At 36.7% G+C, this 24,643-nt stretch overlaps 1 protein-coding gene across 1 annotated transcript in view; it reads left to right on the forward strand.

The window, feature by feature from the left end:
* DHX15 (DEAH-box helicase 15) overlaps positions 1-23,909 on the forward strand; it is a 45,158-nt gene extending 21,249 nt beyond the window's left edge. Inside the window, exons 6-14 of the mRNA XM_054632486.2 lie at positions 1,371-1,538; positions 5,339-5,425; positions 7,367-7,516; positions 7,677-7,785; positions 8,894-9,085; positions 12,129-12,251; positions 14,397-14,587; positions 21,951-22,120; positions 23,344-23,909. Of these exons, the coding sequence (XP_054488461.1) occupies positions 1,371-1,538; positions 5,339-5,425; positions 7,367-7,516; positions 7,677-7,785; positions 8,894-9,085; positions 12,129-12,251; positions 14,397-14,587; positions 21,951-22,120; positions 23,344-23,461 (1,308 nt within the window). The 3' untranslated portion in view covers positions 23,462-23,909. The remainder of the gene's footprint in view (positions 1-1,370; positions 1,539-5,338; positions 5,426-7,366; positions 7,517-7,676; positions 7,786-8,893; positions 9,086-12,128; positions 12,252-14,396; positions 14,588-21,950; positions 22,121-23,343) is intronic.
* Positions 23,910-24,643: the final 734 nt, after the last annotated feature.

Below are 24,643 nucleotides of genomic sequence, written 5' to 3' on the forward strand. Positions count from 1 at the left end.
TGTTTGCTTGGGGATACCAGTTTTGGTTATCATCTGTCTGTGGTTCTGCGTACAGTTAGAATCATGGAAAATCCTGAATTGGTATGCCAATGCTTATCCAGTGCTGATTTGGCTTTTGCCATGCTTACATTAAATTGTATATACTGGTCAATACAGAACAAGTATTGTCTGTGCTTCTTTAAAACATACTCAATGCATTTGTGCTGAGAGTGTAAATGTCTCTTTAAAAACAAGTGAACGACCCAGATTTGGTGTAGATCTACCTGAATTTATGATTTCTAAAATGGAGATTGCTTTTGCCTTTCAAATCACTTTAAAGCAGTCCTTTTACAGGACCTTCAGATTACCAGTTCTGTGTATTTGCTTTAGGGTCGAAAGTTTCACTTCAGCTTCAGGCTAGTGAATGTGGTAAGGGAGGTCTCTCCTCTTTTCTCAGAGAATGCTGTAGTAAATTTTTTTGCTTTTGTCTACTGTTGCTTTTTGTCATGACTTTATTCTCCCCTCCGTGGTTCAGAGTTGGTCAGCGTGTCTCTTAGTTACTCTAGTGAAGGCTCTGTTGGGATTTTTAAGTTAGAGGTAATGAATGGTGTTACTCATTAACCTAAATTTCTGTGCAACCCAGCTTTACTTAGATCTTGTCATAACGATTGGTCACCTAGCTGGCTTAAATGTAGTAGTTTGAAAATGAAATGAACTTAGAACAATTGGGCTGTGGTGAACTGTTTTGTATGGTAAGCAGAAAATAGGCTAGAAAATACTATTGTAGAAAAAAGCATAAAACATCTTTCATCTTCAGAGAATTTCACTGATTTTTCTTAAGCTTAAATGGAATTTCACTTAATTCTGAAGTAAGATCTGAAGCCTAGGATTGAGAGGTTTGGTTTTGAGTTTCCATGTTTATACTGTAAAGGTGTTTGTTCTCATTAGGTACAATGAAGCAAATCTTCCATATAATTGCATTAGTGATACGTGACATTAAAGCTTAATTGGCTTATTTTAAATATCTTGCACATCAATTTCCTTCAGATTGTGAAAATTGAAAAGGTCATGAGTGCAGTTTAATATTCCAGGGTGAGAGATTTCAATTTTAGTACAATTTGTAGAGATTTAATTAGGAAACATGACTAAAAGAAAAAGGATGTTGAATGCAAATTATGCTGTTCATTAGAGTATAGAAGCTGAAACATCTTGAAGTATTGTGGAAATTTGATTGCAGATTCAGTAAGCACCTTGATTGATTTTTTATTTTTTAAAGTAGAAGTTATTGTGATTGTTCTTCAGGGTGTATACTTAATCTGATTGTCATAGGCGCTCTAAATATGCTTCCTCTTCCATGGAGTTCTCTTCTAACCAGTATTTTTGTTTTGCAGGAGATTGATGAAGCCTGCAAGAGGATAAAACGTGAAATTGATGACTTAGGTCCTGAAGTTGGTGACATAAAAATCATTCCATTGTATTCTACCCTTCCTCCACAGCAACAGCAAAGAATATTTGAACCTCCCCCACCAAAAAAACAAAATGGAGCAATAGGAAGAAAGGTAAATATTAAGCTGTGTTAGTATTCTGTTCTGGAAGTAGCTACTCATAGTTGCATGTGTCATGAAATATGCCTTTCAGCTCCTTTAAATATATTTCTACAGCAACGAGTACAAGGGTATTTTTAATGAAGCCTTAAAAATCCAATATTTTATCACATTACAGTTTTTAGGTAACTTGAAATTTGTCTCTCCGTACAGATCAAAGTTCTGTCATCCATCTGAATAGGGCCAGGATATTGTGCTAACAGTTTGATTTGACTGAATAGAAATGGCATTCATTTAAGTTTCTTATGTGAAATATGACTTATGTGGAGGATGGGATTTTTTCCATAAGTAATTATTTTTAAATGTGCTTTTTTCTCCTTCCTTTTTTTTTGAGACAATTTGGGCTGTCTCTTAGGGGTAGATTGTCAGGCAGGTTTTATCTGTTTCTTAAGGTTTATGAGAAGGTGCAAGTTAAAACAAGTATGTTGAAGTTCAAGGTTTGTATTTTGGATAGTAATAAATGAGGAATTGAGGTTCTTTCATTAGGCAAAATGGATTGAGAAACTGAAAAACTCTAATGTCAATGCTCCAGTAATCCACAGTAGAAGCTATGTGTTTTTTTAGAAGGGAGTCATATTAAAGCTTCCTAAAACTAAAACTCCTGCTCTGCAGAACTGGCAGTCACAAAGCTAAGATTTTGAAGGTCAAAGCTGAATCATACTATGTGCTCTAGGCAGGGTTTGTTCCTTGATTATTTTTGTTTTTTGTGCAGTACAATGCGTGTATAATACTAGTGACAACTTTCTAGTGTTCTGGAAGAATAAATCAGTTATTCAATTTAGTGAAATTATCTTCCCCTTCCTGCAGAAGTAGATTGCAGAAAGCATTCAGTCTCAAATCATGAAACTAATGCTGCAACAAAATTGTATTTGCAAATGACTTAAATGAATGGAATTGCTTTTAAATAATAAGTGATAGCTGTGCATTTAATTAAATTTTCACTCATGTTTAAAACTATGCCCTTCAGAATAGGCAGGTTTTGGTTTTCTGCATAAGAGGATAACAAGTGCAGAGTGTTGTTTTTGTTACATTGAAATGACAGAGCCAGTACCAGTCTCTGAGAGGAGGACACTCTTGGTGTAGCGGCTGTTTTACTACAAGAAAAGTTGTTATTCCCAAAAGATGCCTGCTATAGGGAAAAGCAGGCGCAGCATGTGGGCAACAGACTTAGACCTATGATGTTAGTTTTCATGTTTGGCTGAAATATTCTGGCTCCCACATTTTACTTTTTATCCCCATAACAAATCTAACTACGAGTGAAAGTGCATCTGTGTTGTAATTTTTTTTAATGTTGGTTTAGTTTTAGTTAGTCTTAGTGATCAAGGTTTGTAAAATGAAACTGTAAAGTGGTGCTGTGCCTGTCTATTTAAGAAAATGTCTGTTTTCATCCTGTCCTTTGTGGGAGTTGAACTTAGATTTTAGCACTGCTGAGGAGGGAGCTAGTAGCTGATCTGAATCCTTTCAAAGGCTCTAATGGTCATACAAGTGTAAGTGAAGTGCTTGCAGTAACTGTCTAACTATCTCCTGAGCTTTAACTTCATGGAGTGAGAGACGCTGGAAGCAGTCTGGCATTTTGCTGTAGTAGTGGTGGTAACAGCTGGTAGTGATGCACCTTGACAACTTTGCACTTTTTTTTCCTCTTTGAGCTAAGAAAGCAGCTGTTATTGTGAGAAGGTTTAAGATTACAGACAAATATTCTGATTAATTACTAAGAATGTTTTTTTAATTGAGAAAGACAAAGATGACTTAACATTTCTATTGTCCTATGTTAAAGGCTCCTTGTCATCCTATCCCTTCTTGTCAACCTGCATTCTAGTTTCTGTTTCAGCAGCCTTAAGCATTCCTAGTTAATACATATGCAGTACAGATCTGTTTTTAGATGTAGATACTATGTATGTTTTAATATTCAAAACAAAGTTTTCAAATTAATCTCAGAAACTGCAAAACTATACCTAAGGTTAATTATAAATCATTGTTTTATATAGTTAAGTGCTAATTTCAATTGTTTGATGTTCAAGTAGATTTGTACTTTGATTTAGACTTGAAAGATATTATTTCTTCAGCCTTTTTAAAAGTTTCTTCCTTTTTTACAGTCATTGTCATTTTTTAAGCAATGTGACATTAACAAATGATACCTGTATGTGCAATAGAATCCACTGTATAAATAACTTTTTTCCTTCTACCTTAGGAAAATTCTGTATAGATTGAGTGAATTCAGGTACAAATTAAATTGTTGTACCACTGTGGACTATGCACACTAACTGTATTGAGTTTCTGATATTGAAGTGTCCTGATAGAAATCAATGGTTAAAAGCAGGATAAAAACCTTTTGTCTCTGCTCAAAAATCTGGGTGTGGATGGTTCTGTACATTAGCAGAAACAGAAAAACACAAAACTTAAATGAGGTATACTCTATAGCAGAAAGCTAAATGTGGATTGACTAGAGCTCTAATGTGAGAGTATGAGTTTAATTTGTATATTTAATTCCTTACAAATTCTTAATGAAGATGTATTGAGATTTTGCACTGACTTGCACTGATATTTGTAGCTGTTATCTCCTGACTAATTTGTGCAGGTCACCTGTGAATGATGTGCACAGTATTTTCTGTTTGTTTGAGGAATTCTAAGTAGCACGTCATTTTAGGGTGAAACACTGTAATTCCAAAATAATTGTCAGTGTTTTTCCTAAAATACTGCTTTCAATATATTGTAGTATTTGGGCAAGCTTAGACCTTAAGAAGAGGCAAGCTGAGTGTGATAAGTAGCTGACTGGCAAAGTGATCAGCAAGCAGGAAGGGAAATCAGCAGTCACTGGCCTCATTGTAATTCTGAACTAAGTATAGGGGTCTCTCCAGTTCTAATTGATAAACTGAAAGCACTAATGACAGAATGCTCTGAGTTAGGAAGTGAAGGGTGAGCACTTAGGATAAAGTCCTGAGCAGGCTTTGGATCTTTCCTGAGATAATAGCATGTAATAACCTGATTCAGTGTGGTCACTGTTGGGATGAGAGCTAATGGTATCCACAGCTTGTTACACTGCGTCTCTGGACATAAAAGTTTAAATGGTGGCAAATCAAGCCTTGGAACTCTGGTAGTCACCTTTGCTTTAATTTTTGCATGTGACTCAACCTTCTGAAAGGCTAAGAATGTAACATTAAAGATTTGTAAAGGTGTTTGACTATCTGGTGATAGAAAAAGACAGTAGAAATTAAATACATATTTTCACAATTGTAGCTGGAATGTGTTGGTAACAGCTTTATTTCAAACCAAATTTAAAAAATCCTGTTCTGGTTATAACATTTAATTTAATATTATTTAACCAGATTACCGTGTTCAGGCTTTCAGAAAAAGGTAAAAAGCTAGAATTACTTCTTGATGTTAAAGAGTTCCAGTATAACTTGCTGTTTTGTACTAGCAATATGTGAGAAAAAATTGAGTAGTGGTTTCACAGGTTAAATTTTTGTTCTTCTTTTACTCAACTAACATTTGTTATGTTAAATATACTCATGGGGGAGCAAAAAACAGGGGATGAAAACTGCTTTCTTTTCACTAGAAGTTCCTCTGGTTGATTTCAGATCATCCTGTGAAAGTGTTGGAGAGGAGCTCTGGTAGTGATTGATTAGGTGATGGAAAGTTTACTGAAAGTTATTTGTGCAGAGACAGAATTGGAGCCCTTCATCTTTAGGATGAAGTAGTTTCATTTAGTTGTTTGGGGTTTTGTTGTTTTGTTTTGGTTTTTTTTTTTTTTTTGACAGGTTGTGGTGTCCACTAACATTGCTGAGACATCATTGACAATAGATGGCGTGGTGTTTGTGATTGATCCTGGCTTTGCAAAACAGAAGGTAAGTACCATTTTTTTTCTCTTTATAGTAGGAAAGGTGATGGAATCTGGTTTGCTCAGGCTTCTCTTCTCTTTGCAAACACTTGATAGACCTTTTTACGGTTGAAATCTTGAATTTGGTTGGTTTGGATTTTTTTTTTTTTTTTGTTTTTTAACTTACAATTTTTACGGTTTGCACTTAGTCTGCGAACTTTAGCTAGAATATTTTTTTTTAAAAAAGAAAGAAATGTGAGAATTTGGTGTTTGACTTGGAATATAGTTTTTTCTAGATACTTTAGGAAGGGCAGTTTTGTACTGTTAGTCTATGCTTGAAGATGCTCAAGTAAAACAAATTGTATGAAAGTAAATAAAAGTGGTTCTAGAAGCCTTCTCTTTTAAGTCACTGTAGAAAACTCCAGCACTAAAATGAGAAGAAATGATCCCTGCTGTTTCATGTCAGTATTTATCATGTACTGTTGCAGCCCTGAAGATTGTAATCAAGCTTGTATTGTGGTTCTTGGAACTTCATAGTTTAGAGGAACTGAAGTAGCTTTCCTACAGTTAACCCAGTAACTACATAAAATAAAATATGAATGTCACTGGCTTCATTTGTTTTTTTCACTAAATGTAGCTTTCTTTATAACTTGGTTTCTTAGTCTTTTCCTTTAATAGTGTACACATTTTCAGCCTTTTTAACTTTTGCAAAATGAGCCAGACACACAGCAGAACATGAGTACAGCCAGTGTATTTTTATGCACAAATTTCAATCACTATTAAGGCTGAACTTTTTTCACAAATAGTTCTTTTTGCATTCTTCCAGTATAAGAACTAAGGTTTCTGTACATATTTTATACTGAATCATACCAGAAAGGTCTTAAAACATGGGCTGAAAATGTCTTCAGCTGACACTGCTGTTTGACTACTGCCTTTGTTTTCAGTGTGTTCTTTTCCATGAGCCCTATTGAGCTGGCAGTGCTGCTGTTTAGATATGACTGCAGTGGAAGTTTTACAGTAAATACCAGCAGATATTTTGTACTGTCATAGTCTGCATGTACCCTTGAAATACAGTTTTGTCATCAGTCTGATCTTTACAGTTGCATGAAACCTTAATGTTAGATTTCTCTGATCTTGAGTATGATTATTCAACCTTGTAGCCTTGAGAGGCTACCTGGAACAGAGGCTGGGCAGAGTTAGAGGAATAAAGTAGGTATTTATTAAAAGGCCTTCAAAGGATACACCTTGGGCAGTACAAGAGCCTGGCTCTGGCTCTACCCAAGATGGATGCCTGGTCTGAGTTTTCACACTTTTGTAAGTTTTGGTTGATTTACATATTGGGGTTAGTTGTCCAATTACATGTTCAGGTTATGAAGTCTCATCCTCCCAAATTGCTTTCTTCAGTTCACCATTGTTTACGCTTTTTGGGCCTGAAGCTGTAACGGTGTAATGGTGTCCTTGGTTCTCAGGCTGGAAAAGGATTGTTTTGTCTAACTAAACTGTGAAGAGAACTTGCTAACACTTTATATGAAGTTCAGAGTTACACACTAAGGCAGTACAGAATCTGGAAAATATGAAAGCTAAAACTTAAGACATCAGTAGTTATATCAAGACAGCATTTTTATGGGATTTTTTAAGCACCATGAGTGCTTAGCACTCTGTAGAACAAATTGGACACATTCCATTTGCCATGAAAATCCTATCTAAAAATACATTTAAGAACAGGGAGCCTGGCAGGAGTTGCTGTTAACAGATGAATAAAAAAATGCTGTTCTCTAGGCAGTTGTATCTGAAGCTCTCCACAGTCTTTTGTAGCCAGTTTTTTTTTTTTTTTTCGTTTTCAGATACATACGACTTGTGCAGAAGCTGTGTTTAAAAATAAGTTTAAAGCAGTTTGGGTAGTTGTCCTATCCATGAACATTGTTTATTCTTTAACCTTCTGTCCTGCTCTGCCTCCACTTTGAAATAGGTGTACAATCCTCGGATCAGAGTGGAGTCTCTGTTGGTGACTGCCATCAGTAAAGCGTCTGCCCAGCAGCGAGCTGGCCGTGCTGGTCGTACTCGACCAGGCAAGTGCTTCAGGCTTTATACAGAGAAAGCCTACAAAACTGAAATGCAGGTAAGATGTGGTTTTTACATTGTGTTTATAAGGATGTCTGATTCAGGTTGTTGAGTGTTGTGGTTTTAAACAAAACGAGAATTTGAATACTTATATAGTATAAAGTATCTGAAGAAGTGTTACAAATTTTCTTTTTTTTTTCCCCCCCTCACCCCCCCAGGACAACACATACCCTGAAATTTTGAGGTCTAACTTAGGATCTGTAGTATTACAGCTCAAGAAGCTTGGTATAGATGATTTGGTGCACTTTGATTTTATGGATCCTCCAGGTATCTCTTTCCATCTTTACAATCTTTGTTTTTATGACTACTTTATATAATGACAACATGGAATAAATTTTCTCATTGTTTTTTTTCTGTTTTTTTAAATTGTAATCTGTAAGGAATTGTCATTTGTTTATCCTGAAATTTAGTGCTCTGTGTCATATCCAAGCAAGCTTTTTCTTTCTGTGTAAGAGGTTTTAGTGGAACCAAGGAAGCTACTGAAAGCCCCTTGCCTTCAGAGAATAAGAGCAAATTCTTGGCATTACAAAGTCTGTTACTTGAGGTTTTTATTTATCACCTTGATTGCACATTCTAATTGTACAATCAGGTAACAACTGTTTGTAAATAAAATGGGGTTGTGTTTTTAAAGCTCAATACATGGTTTGGTTCTAACTGTAGTTTTTATGCATCTTTCTTCTAAGTTTTAAATGTTCATATATGCTTCAGAAATAATTGGGTGGTATTGCTAATCAGAAAAGTAAATCTGTCATATATAAATAGGTGAATTAGTTGTTTTTTTCCCCTTAAATAAAAATCTGACCTAGTATGTAAGTTTTAAAATAGTTCTACAGAACAGTTAAAGTCTTTGTTCTGTGTAACATGTATGACAGCTTAGCAGAAAGACTTTTGGATTTAATTTTATTTTTCTTTGTGGTTACTACTGGCTGTGTGAGGAATGCAAGATAAAGAGAACATTCTTAGTGGCTTTCTGAAAGGCTATATGTATCTAGGGTTAACGGCTGAAATTTTGGGACTATTGATTTATTTAGTATGGAACAAGGGAAAAAGTATCTGCAGGAAGAAGTGATATTACTGGTACTGAATATTTCACAATGCCACTGCTGTCTGAATTTTGAAGAGCAGTAATCTTCGAATATTCAAAGCTTGTGATTAATTTTAAAGCTTTTCTAAATAAGTGTTCCCTCCCTGCCGCCCCCATTCATTCATGCTTGGGCGTGTATTGCTGGATTTGGCAACAGTTTTGCATTTGGACGCTAGTGAATGGAGAACCAAAAAAAAAAAAAGATACCTAGTAACAGTCTGTGCTTCCTTGGTTTTTGCTGATTCAGAGCGTTTGGGTAATATGCGAATTTACATATTTTTTTTCTTTCAGCTCCTGAAACTCTGATGAGAGCCTTAGAGCTTTTAAATTATCTGGCTGCTTTAAATGATGATGGAGACTTGACTGAGTTGGGATCCATGATGGCTGAATTTCCATTGGATCCACAGCTGGCTAAAATGGTTATTGCAAGCTGTGACTACAACTGTTCTAATGAGGTCCTATCTATTACTGCCATGTTGTCAGGTAATAGCAGGAAAAGAGAAACTAAACAAATTGCAGATGGTCAGTTTGGGGAAAATTTAATTTTCCCACATCAGAAAAATAACATAAATATATTCTTAATAAAATTAGATTTGCTTTTTAAAACTTCATATATGGGTTCAGTTATTACGGATTTATGTAGAGACCTTGAAGCTAGTGAGTAGTAATGTTGAAAACTACAGCATAAAATGATCTAAGTGTTTGCTCCTAACATCAGTTAAAAATCTATATATATGATTAGTTGGGGATGGGAAGCCAGGCTAGTGGAAGAGAAATTTCCATTAAGGTTCACAGTCAGGCCCAGCAATGTCATCTCGACCACTACTTTTTCAGGCAGTAAAATCTCTTTCATACTGTGCATTCTTCTGCACTTTGATAAGTCACAGTCTTCCCAAAGGGATTAGAGTATAATTTCTGTTAAATCATAAGCTTGTACATGATACATTTTTCAGTTACTAAATGGCAAAACTGGAGAACAGTCAGTACTTTGAAAGGGAAAAAAGAAACTTGGAAGGAAGCTGTGTCTTTATAAGAATTAACTGAGGTGTACAGTTGTACTTTGCTGCTGCTACATGAATAGCTCTGTGTCGGAGCAGAGCTGCTTGCTGAGAGAGCTTAATGAGAGGAAAATGTTACCAAGCAAACCCTGTATTTAATTTCCCCATTGTGTAGAAGTGACTTTGTTTTATGACTAGACAAGCAGCAAGTTTTAATCTGTTATGAAAATGGGGGTGCTCAGGTTCATAAGAACACTTTTATCTTTGGGATGTGATAACTTTCCGGGCTCTCCACAGTTCAGGTGTATTGCTGACATGCTTTACTTGGTTGGGTAGAAAAAAAAAAAAGTTTTGACTAAGTGTAAAATCTGTTGCTTCAGTTTAGTTTTATAGTATATTTATATGAACATTTTTAAGCACAAGTTAAAATGTTTGTTTCAGAGTTATGATTGTTCAGACTCAGAGCAGATGGGCAGGGCAGAATCATAATATTTTTCTTTAATTGGTAAATAAATGGTAGCCTTAATTGCGGAGGTGGTGGTAGGTTGGTGCCTGTCTTTCTCTTCTCTTCCCCCTTCTCCCCCAGTATCTACTATAGAACAAGTCAGTTTAGTATTTTTGTCTGTGGCTTCAATTGATTTGGCTTACTGCTTTTCCAATTTACTTTTCCCCAGGCCACGATATCTTCTTTGGTTTAAACCATAATTAATGTAATGATAAATAAGTTTTGGGGGAAAAAATGAAAAATGGATTGAAGCTGGTTAATGTATGGGTTGTAACTAAAACATTACTCTTAAAAAACCCATAGTCCTGGTCTTTGTGAGGGCTGTTTCCCAAAGTAAGCACTTTAAACCAGCAGCATAAATAGATAGTGTATTTTGGTGCATTAAGTGCACATAAAGATTGTCAGGTTGTTGATTGGAATCCATGTATTTAGTTTGGACTGAATGGGAAACTAGGTGACAGAAAAGAGCAAAAATAGCATTAAAAATGAGCAGATTAAATGATTATACTACATTTTATAAGAGCCATGGTGTCATGCTGTGGTATGGAAAGTACTATTACTTTTCAAAAGACTGATTTAAGACAGTGATAGAATAATCTGGATTTTGCTTTTAATAGTATGAATTAGAAATTAAAATACACTTGATGTTATCTCTTTTTTTCAAATGCAGGACCCATTATACAGGGTGTTTATTTCATGCCTGCATTTCCATTTTCTTTAATGCATTGGTCTTTGTTGATTTGTTACCATGATTCACTGTTACAGTGTGAATTTTTTTACTCGAGTTGCATCTCTGGTATTCAGCTCACAATAGCTCATGCTTTGGGGCTTCTATGCAAATTTAAGACTAAAGAAAAACTACATAACACTGCATTAAAAAGCCCTCATTTGATAGGGATATGTCATATGCAGAGGTGTTCTCATGTGATTGCAGGGATGAGAAAACTAATGTAGTCCCAAGCAGCTGGAAAACGATAAAAGATTTTTAGTATTTAATCATTAATGTTATTGAAATTTAATCTCTTAAAAATTATACTTAAAACCAAACTGATTTATTTTCTGGTGTGGAGCTCTATAAAGTATATTACAAAATGGGTAAGGTTGGAAGGAATCACAGTGGGTGACCTGGTGCAACCTCCCTGCTCCAGCAGATCTCTTTATAACTACTTTCAAGATCTTGTGGATTGATATCAATCTTACAGATTAGTAGAATGTTGACAGACCATGAATTAAGTAGGCTGCAATACTGTTTGTGGTCTTTGCTAGTTTGTGGCTGGAAAAGAGATGGTAACACATGATTTTTGGATGGAAGTGAGACCAGTCAGATGTATGTAAGAGAATATTAATGATAAAGTTCATGTTGCATTTTTTGATCTATATTTTTTATTTGAAGTAGTGCCAAAGGACGGTTTAACCTTCCACCACTACCGCTACCATCACAGCCTTTAGACTTATTAATACCTTCATTATTCACATGTTTCTGTATACCAGTGCTGATAGCAATACCATGTGGGAAGAGACTTGACTGGTGTGTTCTGTCTAGTAACAGACTTGTGATAATCAAACCTCAAGTTGGTTTAGACTGTGCTAGTACACTACAGTTTCAGAAATATTTACATTGTAGGGGCTTTCTGAAAAAGCAGATTTGTAATTAAAGTGTTTAATTCCATGGGGTTCTAGCTCCTGGTAGAGCTATCAGCACTGGATTTGAACTAAGATTTGTTTAACCTTCCAGTCTGTGTAAGTAACCTTGATGGCCTTCAGACTAGAGATTTTGATGCATACATATAATTCTATTTAAATAATCAGGTACTCTGTAGCTTTGAAACCCTCTTGTCTTACAGATGTGGTTAGGTGTTGATGTACCAAATCAAGGTAGTAAACAGTCCAAGATGCAGTTGGAGGCCATCCTGCCCTGCCCTATGCTCTGTGCACTGACCTAGCTAGGCCTTGTTCCTCTATCTGTGAATGCGTGACTCATCGATATGGGCGTTTGTGTTGGGCCCATACCAACCTTGTTTAGTCCCACAGTGTTTTGTTCGCCCCACGGAAGCAAAGAAAGCAGCAGATGAAGCCAAGATGAGGTTTGCCCACATAGATGGAGATCATTTGACGTTGCTGAATGTCTACCATGCTTTCAAGCAAAGTAAGTCTGTGTCTGTTTTAGTAAAATTATTTATGCTTTGTGCTGCCGACTTCCATTTCTGGGTTCCAAGGACACTTGAAGGGCTTGGGTTTTGTTATTTAAGTGCGACTTTCCTTTGGGGGTTAAACAAAACCAAAAAACTACCCAAGCAATCTTGTAATAAACTGATGAGCATGCAAACAAGCCAGGCTTTTAAATCAATGCTGGGTAACCTTGGACAGAAGGAAGCAAATGTTCCTCTAATTAAGAAATATTGGAAGTTTATTTAACATTAATTATAAAAAATAGGCATAATTGCTTAGTGATTTTTTTTTCAGGGAGAGCAGTGCAGAAAAAAACATGAATTTGGAGAAGGATATTGCCTTAGAACAAAAAACCTTTTTAATTCTGATTTCTTAATGTAGTTAGGAATTCTGTAATAAGGCTTTGGAATAGATTGAGAGGCAAAGGCATGATGCATCAACAAGAAGTAACATAGAACTGTATGATACATATGTTTCAATTATGTAATTTCTGTGGATGGAATTTAGAGAAAATATATGATCCTCTTCAACATAGCCAAAGTGTATTTTAGCAGCTTAAAGAAGATAAGAATGAAGAGATTAAGCTAGTTCTCTTCAACAATGAGCAAGTGACCCACTTTTTAAACTGACTTATATTGGTGGCAAATAAAAAGATGGCTATAAACTGCCAGCCATGTGGATTTAGGAGCTCCAGTTATACTTTCCTGTTAGCAAACAAAAAACAAGCAGTCTTTTTACCCTGAGTAAAAAGAAATGCAGCTTAATGCCCCTTCCTGTTACAGATTCGATTTAGAAATTCTGTATAAAACCTTCTAACACTGTCATTATATGACAATCTAAAATAAGTGCAAAAGTCAACAAATACATTCAGTTTACAATACAAACAACAGCTGAGAAAGTTTTATGAAACATCTGTAAATAAAAATGTGTGTTGCTTTTTTTTCCCTGTTAGCTTTTTCATTAATAGGATGCAGAATATCTGGCAGACAATTTGTGCATGTTTCTGGAAACCACTGCTTTAATACTCAGGTTACCAAAGGATGGATCTATTTCAGGAATCATCTTGTAAAATTGTAAATGGTCTTCTGGAATCAGAAGACAAAATGCTTCTACTGTTTGTATATAGAACAATATAAAACATTTATGGGTTATCCATGATACATAGTTCAGTTGGCTCAGCAAGTAGTATGCGATGGTACTGTACAGTAGAATCATAACTGTTCAACAGCTTTATTCATACTTCATTTAAAATATATTCTGTAAGGTAAAGTGCAAGAAAGAACTTGGATTTATCTTGACTTCCATAACCTTCATTCTTTTCAGTGCAAATTTAGAAGAGTCTCTTCTTTCCAAGAGTTACCTTAAGTTTTAATTCCTAAGACTGGCTTTGTTGGATTATTAAACTGACAAAGATTAGAAGAGCATTACTTGAAAAGTCAGAGAATAGCTTGGGAGAACTAGGTTTTTTGATGTGAAACATGCAGGTATTGATGCTGACAGAATGGCTGAGGCTTGCTGTTTCATCAGATTTCTCAGAGCTAACAGCAGTTGGAGTACAGAGTTCGCTTACAGTGGCTGTATTTTACCAGTCACATTTACTGAAACTACTGTGAGGTGTGTCACACCTTGAGAGCAGACTGTATAGCTCTTAGCTTTTGAATGTTTAATTGAAGTAGAGTTTCATTTCTCAGATACAGCGTAGTTATGTACAGTTATCTTGTATGTTCATTGCATGCTGCAGTTAAAGGCTGTGCAGTGTCCTGCCATCATGTTACGTTTTACACTTCAAGTTTGGAAGATGGTTTTTCTAGTTGCAGGGTGGGATTTTTTAAGTGTCCAATATTTAGTGGTATGGTATTTCAGTAAAACAGCAGTGATTGTATTTATGTTACATTGGTGAGGGAGGGAAAACCCCTGCTTTTCTTCTGTCCTGACCACGTGCTTCCTGGATAAAAGAGTTTTGGCAAGTTACCTAGTGCAGGAAATCAACTGAATAAACCAAGAGTTGTTACCATTTATAAAAGTTTATGGATATTTTTTCTGGTTCATCTGACTGATGAATCGGTTAGTTGCTATTTGATTTACTTGTTCTAATTTTGATTCATGTTTTCTAATGTTGCAGATCATGAGTCGGTTCAGTGGTGTTACGACAACTTCATTAACTACAGGTCCCTGATGTCTGCAGACAATGTACGCCAGCAGCTGTCACGAATCATGGATAGATTTAATTTGCCTCGTAGAAGCACAGATTTTACCAGTCGAGACTATTACATCAACATAAGAAAGGCATTAGTTACTGGGTATTTCATGCAGGTATGTGTGTATTCTCATAGAGAAAGTGGTTCAGTGTTTATGTGGCTCATAATGTTAGTATTGTTGTTATAGTTTGCTAAAGCTTAATAAATGTTGCTTAAATTGCATGTGGCTAGCTATGTTACTATGTAGTCTTTGTCAAGTTGCTAGGTGATGACTCAAGTAGCACATTCTTTAGTCATATGGAAGAAAAATTGAAGGCAGTCTTATCAGTATCAAAATCTCCTTTCTGCTATGAGCATTCATGAAGTAACTACATAAAACATTTCAAAGTAACTTAAGAATATGTAGTTCTAAAGTTATTTGTAATCTGATGCCAAAAGGGGAAGTACAGTGATATGTAAATATGAAAACATGATACTTACAGAAAGACAGTATTTTCATTTGTATATTTTTCCATATTTATATTTCAATTTTCAATTACATGAGTCAGATACTGGAGTACTTCTGTAATCTCAAGATGTATACTGTTTGAAATGCATTTGCCAATTGAGCCAGGATGCTATGAAAGCCAGTCTCCACTGCTGCCACCTGCATGCTTTGCATTTCAGGTTAAGCAATGCCCCAATCTAGAATGCAGACTGCTTGGGTTTTTGTCTATTTTTTGTTTGGTTTTGGGGTTTTTTGGTTCCCCCCCTAGTCCCATCCTGCTGTGTTTTTTCTCTTCAACATTCATCCTTAAGACTGCTAGAGTGTCTTTGCTGGCTCTTGCAGATACAAAGTGTGATCTCCATGCTCATTGATTTTGGACTGTTGTGATAATGCTTTTCATAGCAAAAAAGCATTTGACACGTCTCTGCAACATCTCTGCTAGAGCCTAAAAGCTCACTTCTGGAGAGTACAATCTTGTTATCTTTAGGAGGCGACCAGTGCCCATTGCATTTCCTGATTTTTCCCTTGGACTGCACTCTGGTGGTGTTCAAACACAAACACTGCCAGCTGGTCAGTGCTGTGCAGGTGAAGATGGCATGGGCCTGACGAGCACTGCGCTTACACACCCCAACTGGGGCACAGACTTGGGCACCCTGTCCTTAAACCGCCCCTGCCAAGTGTTGTCTCTGGGGCTCAGCCAGCCCAGTCTGCAGCAAAAACATGTTCTGGGTTTTCAGAATACAGAAATATCAATGTCAGCAACTGCATTTCAGTGTAATGCAAATGCGAGATTAAGGCTGTTGGCTGCTTTTAAATAATTAAATGGTTCTAAAGCCTTACTTGCTGTAACCTTTCAGGCAAGTAGGCTGTAACTGTGTTCAGTCCTTGAATTTGGGACATGTTTTCTGCATATTTCTTGGCAAATGCTTCAGAATACATTCCCACCTCCACATTTAATTCTGTAAATGTTTTGAAAGACAAAGAACAGTTCTGCCCAGCATTCCATTTTGGGCCCCAGGCAGGTCTGAGTGTCACAGCTGCACTTTTGTTTGGCAGTATACCCAATGCGTTCTTGCACTTAGTTGGACCTGTGGGGAGGCCATGTACTTGGAAGTCGGTGTGCTCTCTGTTTTATGTTACTTGGAGCAAAACTCTTCCTCTAATTGGTGTTTTCCTATTAGAAAACACCTATTCCCATGCATGGGGAGCTGCACCAGTGTTGGTGCAAGTAGATTTTTGGTCTCTGTGTTGTAGGATTTAAAGATCTGACTTAGTATTTTTGCTGTGAATACAGTAGTAAGTAGGCTCATGCAGATGAAAATTAAAGCAGATGAAAATTAAAGAAGTCTGCTTGGGCTTCCATGGTCAGTAGGTTCTTTACTGCCTCCCTCACACAAAATGCCTAGTAGAATTTTTGGGGTGTATCAGGATATAGGTATAGCTGACCTGTTGGAGCTGTTTGGAGTGGAAGCCATTTCAGCTGTTGCTCTTCTGCTTCCAAGTATTGGTCTATTTTAGTTTGAGTTTCTTCAGCTCTTTAAACCTTCACGATAGTGTGGTGTGTATTTGACCTTGGCTCTGAACTTTTTATGGTGAATTCCATGTTTCTTTAGGAAACCTTCAGTAGAAAAATTTTAAAAACTCAGATGTTATTTACCAGCAGCTGAAGTACTTACAGTTGTAGTCTGTATACACATTACACCCTCTCCAAGCTAATATTCAGGCTGTAGCATTTGGGGGCTCTTGTTCAGAAAACCCTAGTAATGAAATGCATACATCATCCTTTGTCCTCTAAGTAGAGAACATGGTGGAATTCCAAGTGTGGGCACTTGTGAAATGTGTGCATGTACTCTAGATAGCTTCTGCATGTAAAGTACTGAGGTGTGTGGACAACACATAGCAGAAGCTGGTTCTTCAAACTTTCTAAATTTAAAAAGGCAGTGTGAAGTAGAAAACACGGTAGTAGCCATTGTCTCGAAATACTTCTCATTTGCTGCATGGTTTAGACTTTGGTAATTGCCTACTGTCCTAAAACCAGTCATAAAAATTCACTGTAGAATTTTCTGTACTAATCAAGATATGTAGTTTATGTCAGACAGTATAGGCTTGTACTGACTATTGTAATTGTACTGGTTATGTAGTCAGTACTAAGTACTGTATACCTGCCTTCAGTTGCATGTCAGAGACAGATAAATGTGGAATTTCTGCTGGTGATGAATCATCTCTTTACCTTCATATTTAAATGCAAATTTGAATTCCAGTAAATCTACCATAGACAAGCAAAGTGAATAGTAAAATAATTTAAAACTGTCAACAGTTCTGTATATAGTAAAACTTATGGAAAGATAGATATTGACAAGTTAAATGTCTTTTAAAATTTTTGTGCTGTGTCTCAGATTTCTTCTAGTTCTTATAATGCAAAACTTTTAAAAATAACTTTCTCTATCACACATCAGAATATGCAAAGGATATGTAAAATATAGCAAGGGTGGTCTTTGAAAAAGAGAAGCACTGATTTCTCAATTACTTTGTTCCAAACATAGTCTGTCTTACAAAGGGAGAGGAATTGGCATATTGTACTGTGTAATATATTTATAATTTGGTAATAAATTTATGGAACTAGGTGTAGATTATTTCTCCTACTTCTGTTAAGCATACTTTATGCAAAAATCTAAATAGGATAAATACTGTAGCTTACTGTTAGGTGGGGATCAAAGTAAGTCACAAGAATAGGTAACCCCTTAATGGAGGCTTATCTCTGATACCCATTCAAAACTAAGCTTAGAATCTTTAAAGTGTTAATAGTAGCTGAAGTAACCATGGTTAAAACTAAGCAAAAATTAGTTATACCACAGAAAGTAAGATAAGGAAACGAATTGGAAAAGGCAAATGACTTCAGGATGGGTCATCTTCCTCTTAGTGATTTTGTTTTTTATCAGTTGACAAAAGCAACCTAGGTTTTTATCATTGTATTTTCAATCTAGTATTGAAGACAGAACAAGAACTGATAGTTGATAGTTTAAATCAAAATTTAAAGGTGGAAGCAAGTCCTGTGTTCTCAAATCAGAGAATAGGTTGGGTTGGAAGGGACTACAGTTGGATTATCTGGTCTAGCCTCCCTGCTCAAACAGTCTCATCCTAGAGAACATGGCACAGGATTGTGTTCAGAGAGTTCTGGAATATCTCCCAGAGATATTTGTTTGTGAGAGAAACCACGAACTCTCTGGGCAGTCTCTTCCAGTGCTCTGCTACTGCAGAGTAAAGAAGTTCTTCCTCATGTTCAAATGGAACTTCATTTCTGTTTGTTTCTTCTTGTCCTCTTGCTTGGCACCACAGAAGAGAGCCTGGCTCCTTCCTCCTGCCACCCTTTCTTCAGATACTGATGAGGCACTGATGGGGTCCCTCTTCTCGAGGCTGAACAGGCCCAGCTCCCTCAGCCTTTCCTTGTAACAGAGATGCTCCAGTCCTTCCATCTTTGTAGCCCTTCTGTGGACTTGCTCCAGGAGTTCCATGTCTCTCTTGTATTGAGGAGCCCAGAACTGGACACAGCATTCCAGATGAGTTTCACTAGGGCTGAGTAGAGGGGCAGGGTCACCTCCCTCATGCTGCAGGCAGTGCTCTCCCTGATGCACCCCAGGGTACCATTGGCCCTCTTGGCTAGAAAGATATACAGATCAAGCTTGGAATCTTTCTTAGGAGATTTGGCATAGTCAAACACAAGCTATATATATATCATGGTCACTACAGAGGATAAATTAGCAATACTGTACAGGAAGTTGGATGTCAGATGATTTGCCTTCTAATTAAAATCTCATTCCTGATGCTACTCAGTCTTTGGTGCTTATTTCTTGTATGGAATTATGTATATTTTGAAGTCTTTACATAATCAGGCTCCTACAATAATAGAATGTTAATAAAATAAAGTTACAACACAAAGGTGGTCAGTGGTGCATTTAATAGTATTCATTTTGCTCTTTAGGAATGCAGAACAGTGCTGTAAAACTTTTTAATAGATTCAGAAACACTCTTGCGTGTGCTCCAAGCAGAAATTTTGGAAATCCAGGCAACTGCCAAGGTTCCTTTGGTGCATGCTGGCATTGGTTTATCAGAAAGAACAAAGACCAATCATTTCTCTAAACTGTCTGTCAAGACTACCGAGTCACAATGTATATAGCCTTAAATCTGAAAGGGCTGGAACTTGTAATACTGTACCTGCTTTTGACCTTCCAAGTGCATTTGGATTTAGTGTTAGTGTGTGATTGAAGACCCCTGACTTCACCCTCTAGGTTCCATGACATGATAGCTAAGAAATAAGCACAGGCATACTTAAAATTTCAGAGGAGGGTGTGTAATTCTTAACAAAATTGTGGTAAGAATTTGAAGTGAAACATTTTTTTCCTCTTGTGGCATGTGCCACTGTTTCTGTTTGGGTTTGTCACATTCATAGAAAGATTATAATTGTCTCTAAATCATCAGCCTTGTGGGCTTTTCAGGGGCTGCAGAGTAATCTCTTGCAGAGATACATGGGCTGGCTTGGCACTTACCCATTCTTTTAGTCATGTTCAAATAGCCTAATTCTTTTGGGATCTCAGGGCTCAGGTATGTTCTATAGTCTCTTGCTTGCTACCAATTCTCATCAAAAATGATCCTATTTCCTTGACATACTCTGTATGATCCTGTGGTTTCTGTGGAAACTCATGCTCTTTATACTCTGACAAACATCACAGAATGAGGTGAAAAGGCCCTCTGGAGGACACCTGGTCCAACCACCCCTGTTCCTACAGGCACTGATGATGCTTGCCAAGCCAGGCTTTCAGAGAAGCAATGGAAGCCTCCCATTTGTCCTTGTTTGCTTTCTTATGTCAACCTTGGTGCCTGCCTGAGCCCATTCTAAATTCTTTCAGCTCAGTGACCTCGCAGGCCACTTACAAAGCAGAAGCAAGAATGGGCTCAGTCATCTGTGCTGGAACAGTGCAGGCCAGGAATGAGCAGGAAAATGCAGCAGCTGGCAGATCACTGTGGCTTGCTTTGGAGCCATAGCTTCACTGTGTATTTCCCCACAGAGTTGCCATCACTGACCCTGAAATTCTTTACCAAGGTGTGTGCCAGCAAGCACACTCTGTAGAAACAGCTAAAGAGGATAAATACTGCAGCTCACTGTTACCTCAGGATTGATGCCAGTCACAATAGTATATATATAACCACCTAAAGGTGGCTTGTCCCTGATATCAATGATCTAAGGAAACATTTTCTTTATAATTGGGGTTATTTTAATTCTTGTCCTTCCCTGGAAATTAAAAGCTAATTAAGAGATACATTTCTGTAACACTTATTTTTCTTTGAGTATGCTTCAGAATTATGCAAAGTCAATAAGAAACATAACTCTACCATTACAAATGACATGTAAAAGAAAATTGTATTTGGGAAAGGTAGAGTATAAGACTTTGCTGTTTTAATACATATGAGTGAGACTGAGGTGGCAAAGATAAATTGTATTGAATTTAACAGGACACTTTTCTAGAATAAAACCTAAATAACGCTTTGTTCTGTCCTTTTCTAGAAAGAAATAGAACAGGTAAAATAGATACTTCTGTATGCTTGTGTACTTCTGATCTGAAAAATGAAATTGATTTTTAAACAAACCTTCCTTTGAAAAAAATTGTAATCCTACAGCAAGGTGTGCTGTGTTTGTGCTAGGCCTGTGACACATGAGTGTCTAGTCTGGTTTGCACCTATACTGATATTTAATGTTACAGATGTTTTATTGAGCTAAATAAAATTAGGCCTAAATCATTACAGACAGTGTGCTGTTAATCTCCATTTAAAGGAATATCTTCTGGTTTCCCAGACTTGAAATAAACTGTTATCTCTCAAATCTTGTGTGACAAAATTTGCAAACTATTGAAATATCTTGTTCTACTCCTAAAACATGTTCTGGATATTAATGTCATAACATTTTAAAGAGAAGTACACTCAAAGTAAGTAATTTCTTAGTAAAGAGATATTCTGGCTTAAAACTTGAGGTAGCTATTGTTTTAGAAGGCCTGGGGTTTTAATCTAATAGGTGGAATTTGCTCTTGACTTGGCAAAAATAAAAGGTGAAATATACCTAGGAATTCAAGAAAACAAGGAAGTATACAGTCTGTTTTCCTTTAATAAGGAAAACAGCTAATGATCTTATTATAAATGTCTTTTTTGATGTCTTTCAGCCATTGCCCAACCTATTTAATCTTTTTACTCCATGTGTGTGTGTATATATACATAATGAGAGGAGGTTATTTTCAACTACTGGTATCAAAGAGTTAATTTTAGTTACTTGTTCTGTTAGATTAGCTGTTGGTACAGAGGATATCATTCAAAGGATAACTGTCTGCTTTACCAAATCTTAATGAGCTGGGTATCAGAGCATCTTGGCAAGGCAGGCATTATTCCCTTTCATAGAGGAAGAAGCTTAGTCAGAGCGAGGTTAATTGATTTTCACCAAGGTCACAGCACAAGTGTGTCGCTGAACCTACATTTTCCAGCTCTGAAGCTCATGCTGTAGTGAGACCTCTCTCATAAAAGAATAATGTTGTGGCTTACTGGCCCTACAGTGGCTACTGCAAATGAAATGCTTGAAGCAGATGTCTGTTGTAGACCACAGTTGACTTTGTGAGATGTTGCAAACCTGTCCAGTATATATTCCCTTCCTTTGTGTTTGCATTGCTGCTGTTCCAATAATGATTATTCTCTTTGGGTGATAATTATTTTTGTATGTTGCTTGAATTGTGTATTAGAATATACATGTACCATGGTAGATAGCAAAAATATCTGGCATCTTGATTGTGTCTATAAAAAACCTTGAATACTTGAAGTGGTCAAGTAACGTGCCAAATTTAGATGAGGTTTGGAAGTTGGTTTTGTTTGTTTTGTATAAAACACTTAACAATCAGCTTGAAATTGCTTCATTTAAAAATTGCCTGTGTTAATGGAAAAATGTCTTTTTATTTAGGTGGCACATTTGGAGCGAACAGGGCATTACTTAACAGTGAAAGATAACCAGGTGGTGCAGTTGCATCCCTCCACTGTTCTTGATCACAAACCAGAATGGGTGCTGTATAATGAGTTTGTCCTTACAACGAAGAATTACATCCGGACATGTACAGACATCAAGCCAGAATGGTAAGCCAAAGTATTGCAACAAATATGATCTACTGTAGAGTTCTTGGGGTGGTTTTTTTTTCCCTTCTTTTAAGTTGAAGTAATTCTTTTCACTTTTCCTGAAGGTAGTTTTACAGAAATGGTTTGAGGAATGGCAATGGTATGGACTGAGACTTTGTAGATGACTGAAGCTTTTCTTTATGGGTACTTGTGCCTTTTCATGAGTTTTGTGTTAGACCTCTGATGCCTGGACTCTGTGTACAGTGCACAGCTTGACTTAGAACTAGTTACTTTAGTAAGCCTGGAGCTGCTTGGAGTTGTGAGGTTTGGGGGTATGTCCTAGCACCCACTTGCATACCTGAGTTAGTTAGGAGATAACTCAGTATCAGTGCTTCTGTTCTCAAGATCTAAGACTTCTTCTGTCTGATTTTTTCAGAAGGCTCTGAACAGTACTTCATGCTTTCTTAAAATTCTAAGGAAAGAGATGATAATAGTGATACAGCTTCCCATGTTATGATACTTATTCATCAGCTAAATATATCAAGGAAATCAGAAGCCTGAATCTCTGCACACAAGCAGAGATCTGAAGCATCTTGCCTGTCTTTAAGGTTGTACTTTTTTTACCAGGTTGTAGTAAGCTTTGGGGACACGGGAAGTTCTTCAGTTGCTGTAATTTTACTGTTGTACAGGAAGAGTTTAAAGATTCATAAGCTGGAAAGCACAACATATATATTTACATTGTCTGTAGTATCTTAATGGAAAATGTGTTTGAATCCCTGCTTAGAAATCCTGGTTCAACAAACACTAACCTAAAGCAGGATCCTGTGGCCTTGGTTGTACTTCTAAGTTTAAAACAGCTAAGGCAGAGCTGCACTCTGACACAAGTGGTTGTGTGTGTACACTTCTGTGGCTGAGGGACTCTGACAGTAAGCAGAGGCTCTGGCTGTGTGGGTTGCCATGGCAGGTACTGAAGCAGCAGCAAGAGTCTGTAAGGGGCACATGGCCAGACAGGAGCATCTCGTGAGACTCATGTGCGTGCTTTTTGCTTTGAACTTGGGCACTTGCTCAGGATGGCACTGCCATTTTAAATGTGTGCATGTGTGTAAATTTCAGTTAGTCTTAGAATTGCAGAATGAGCTGAAAATAATGGATAACTTTTGTTTCCTTCCTTTACAGTTGTAAAATTTCTGTAAAATTTATTTTAAAGTTTGAGTATCAGTAACGAGCTTCTCCTTTTTTGACAGGCTGGTGAAAATTGCCCCTCAATATTATGACATGAGCAATTTTCCACAGTGCGAAGCAAAGAGACAGTTGGATCGCATCATTGCCAAACTTCAGTCCAAGGAATACTCACAGTACTGAATTTATGCTTTGAACTGAAGTTATTCAGAGGACAGCTTTAAGAGATGAAAGGATTCAAAGTTCAAGTTGTGCTCTTCACTTTGGTTCAATAATGGCCTTTATTTGAAAGCTTTTTAATTTTTCTTTACAGTAAATATTCCATTCTGATTTCATAAATTAAACATTTATGCCTCCCTTTTGTGTTGACACTGTAGCTCATACTGGAAAAGCTAATCAATGTTTTGCAGTTTATTGAAAGTAGTTCTATATATAACAATGTTATAAGCATTTCTTTAGAAATGGTTGAAAATGCTTCTAAAAATGTGATTATCGACCATGGTATGCATGATCGTTGTAATTGTTGACATTCCTTTTAGAAGTTGTGAAATGTTACAACTTGTGCTTCTGTAGACACAATCTTTGGCTTCAGTACAAGGGTACTGACTTCAATAAAGTCTATTTATACTAATTTTGTGCCACAGTATGTCAGTATTTCTATTGTTTTGATTGTAATATGAGAAGCCCATTTAGTCTCCCATTAAACTGCTGTTTGACATGGCAGTAGTTTAATATTTTAATACTAAAAGTACAGATGTTTAAGCAGCACAATGATGATGTAATATGATGCATACAATGTTCATCCCTTGCAAACTTGTTAAAATTACTTAGGAAAACTCAGAATGCATGCAGATGTGTTAGGAGAATGCTTTCTTCCAACATAGCCCTAAGTATTTCTCAGACAGAACTGTAGTAGCGTGTCCTATAAAGTGAAGTGTGTGTGGCCAGGTAGAAATTGCTCTGCTGGGAAGTTTTCAGGTACTGTTTAGGATCAACACAAGCAATAGCATAAGTGACACTGTAGATCAAATCACACTGCACCATTGTAATTTTGTAGTGATTTTTTGTGAAATATGATTTGACAGCATAATCCCATGAGGAATTTATAGTAAAATTTGATCACAGGGCTGGAGCACCTCTCTTAGGAGGACAGGCTGAGAAAGTTGGTATTGTTTAGCATGGAGAAAAGAAGGAAGGGGACCTTATTGTAACCTTTAAAATACCTCCAGAGGTTTTAGAAGAATGAGTGAGGATTTTTACCAGGGCCTGTGGTAAAAACTCTTACCAGTAACAGGACAAGGGCAAGGGTTTTACTCTGGTAGAGGGTAGATTGAGATTGGACATAAGGAAGAAATTTGTCACTGT

The sequence above is a fragment of the Agelaius phoeniceus genome, chromosome 4, assembly GCF_051311805.1.
Source record: "Agelaius phoeniceus isolate bAgePho1 chromosome 4, bAgePho1.hap1, whole genome shotgun sequence".
NCBI classification, from domain to species: domain Eukaryota; kingdom Metazoa; phylum Chordata; class Aves; order Passeriformes; family Icteridae; genus Agelaius; species Agelaius phoeniceus.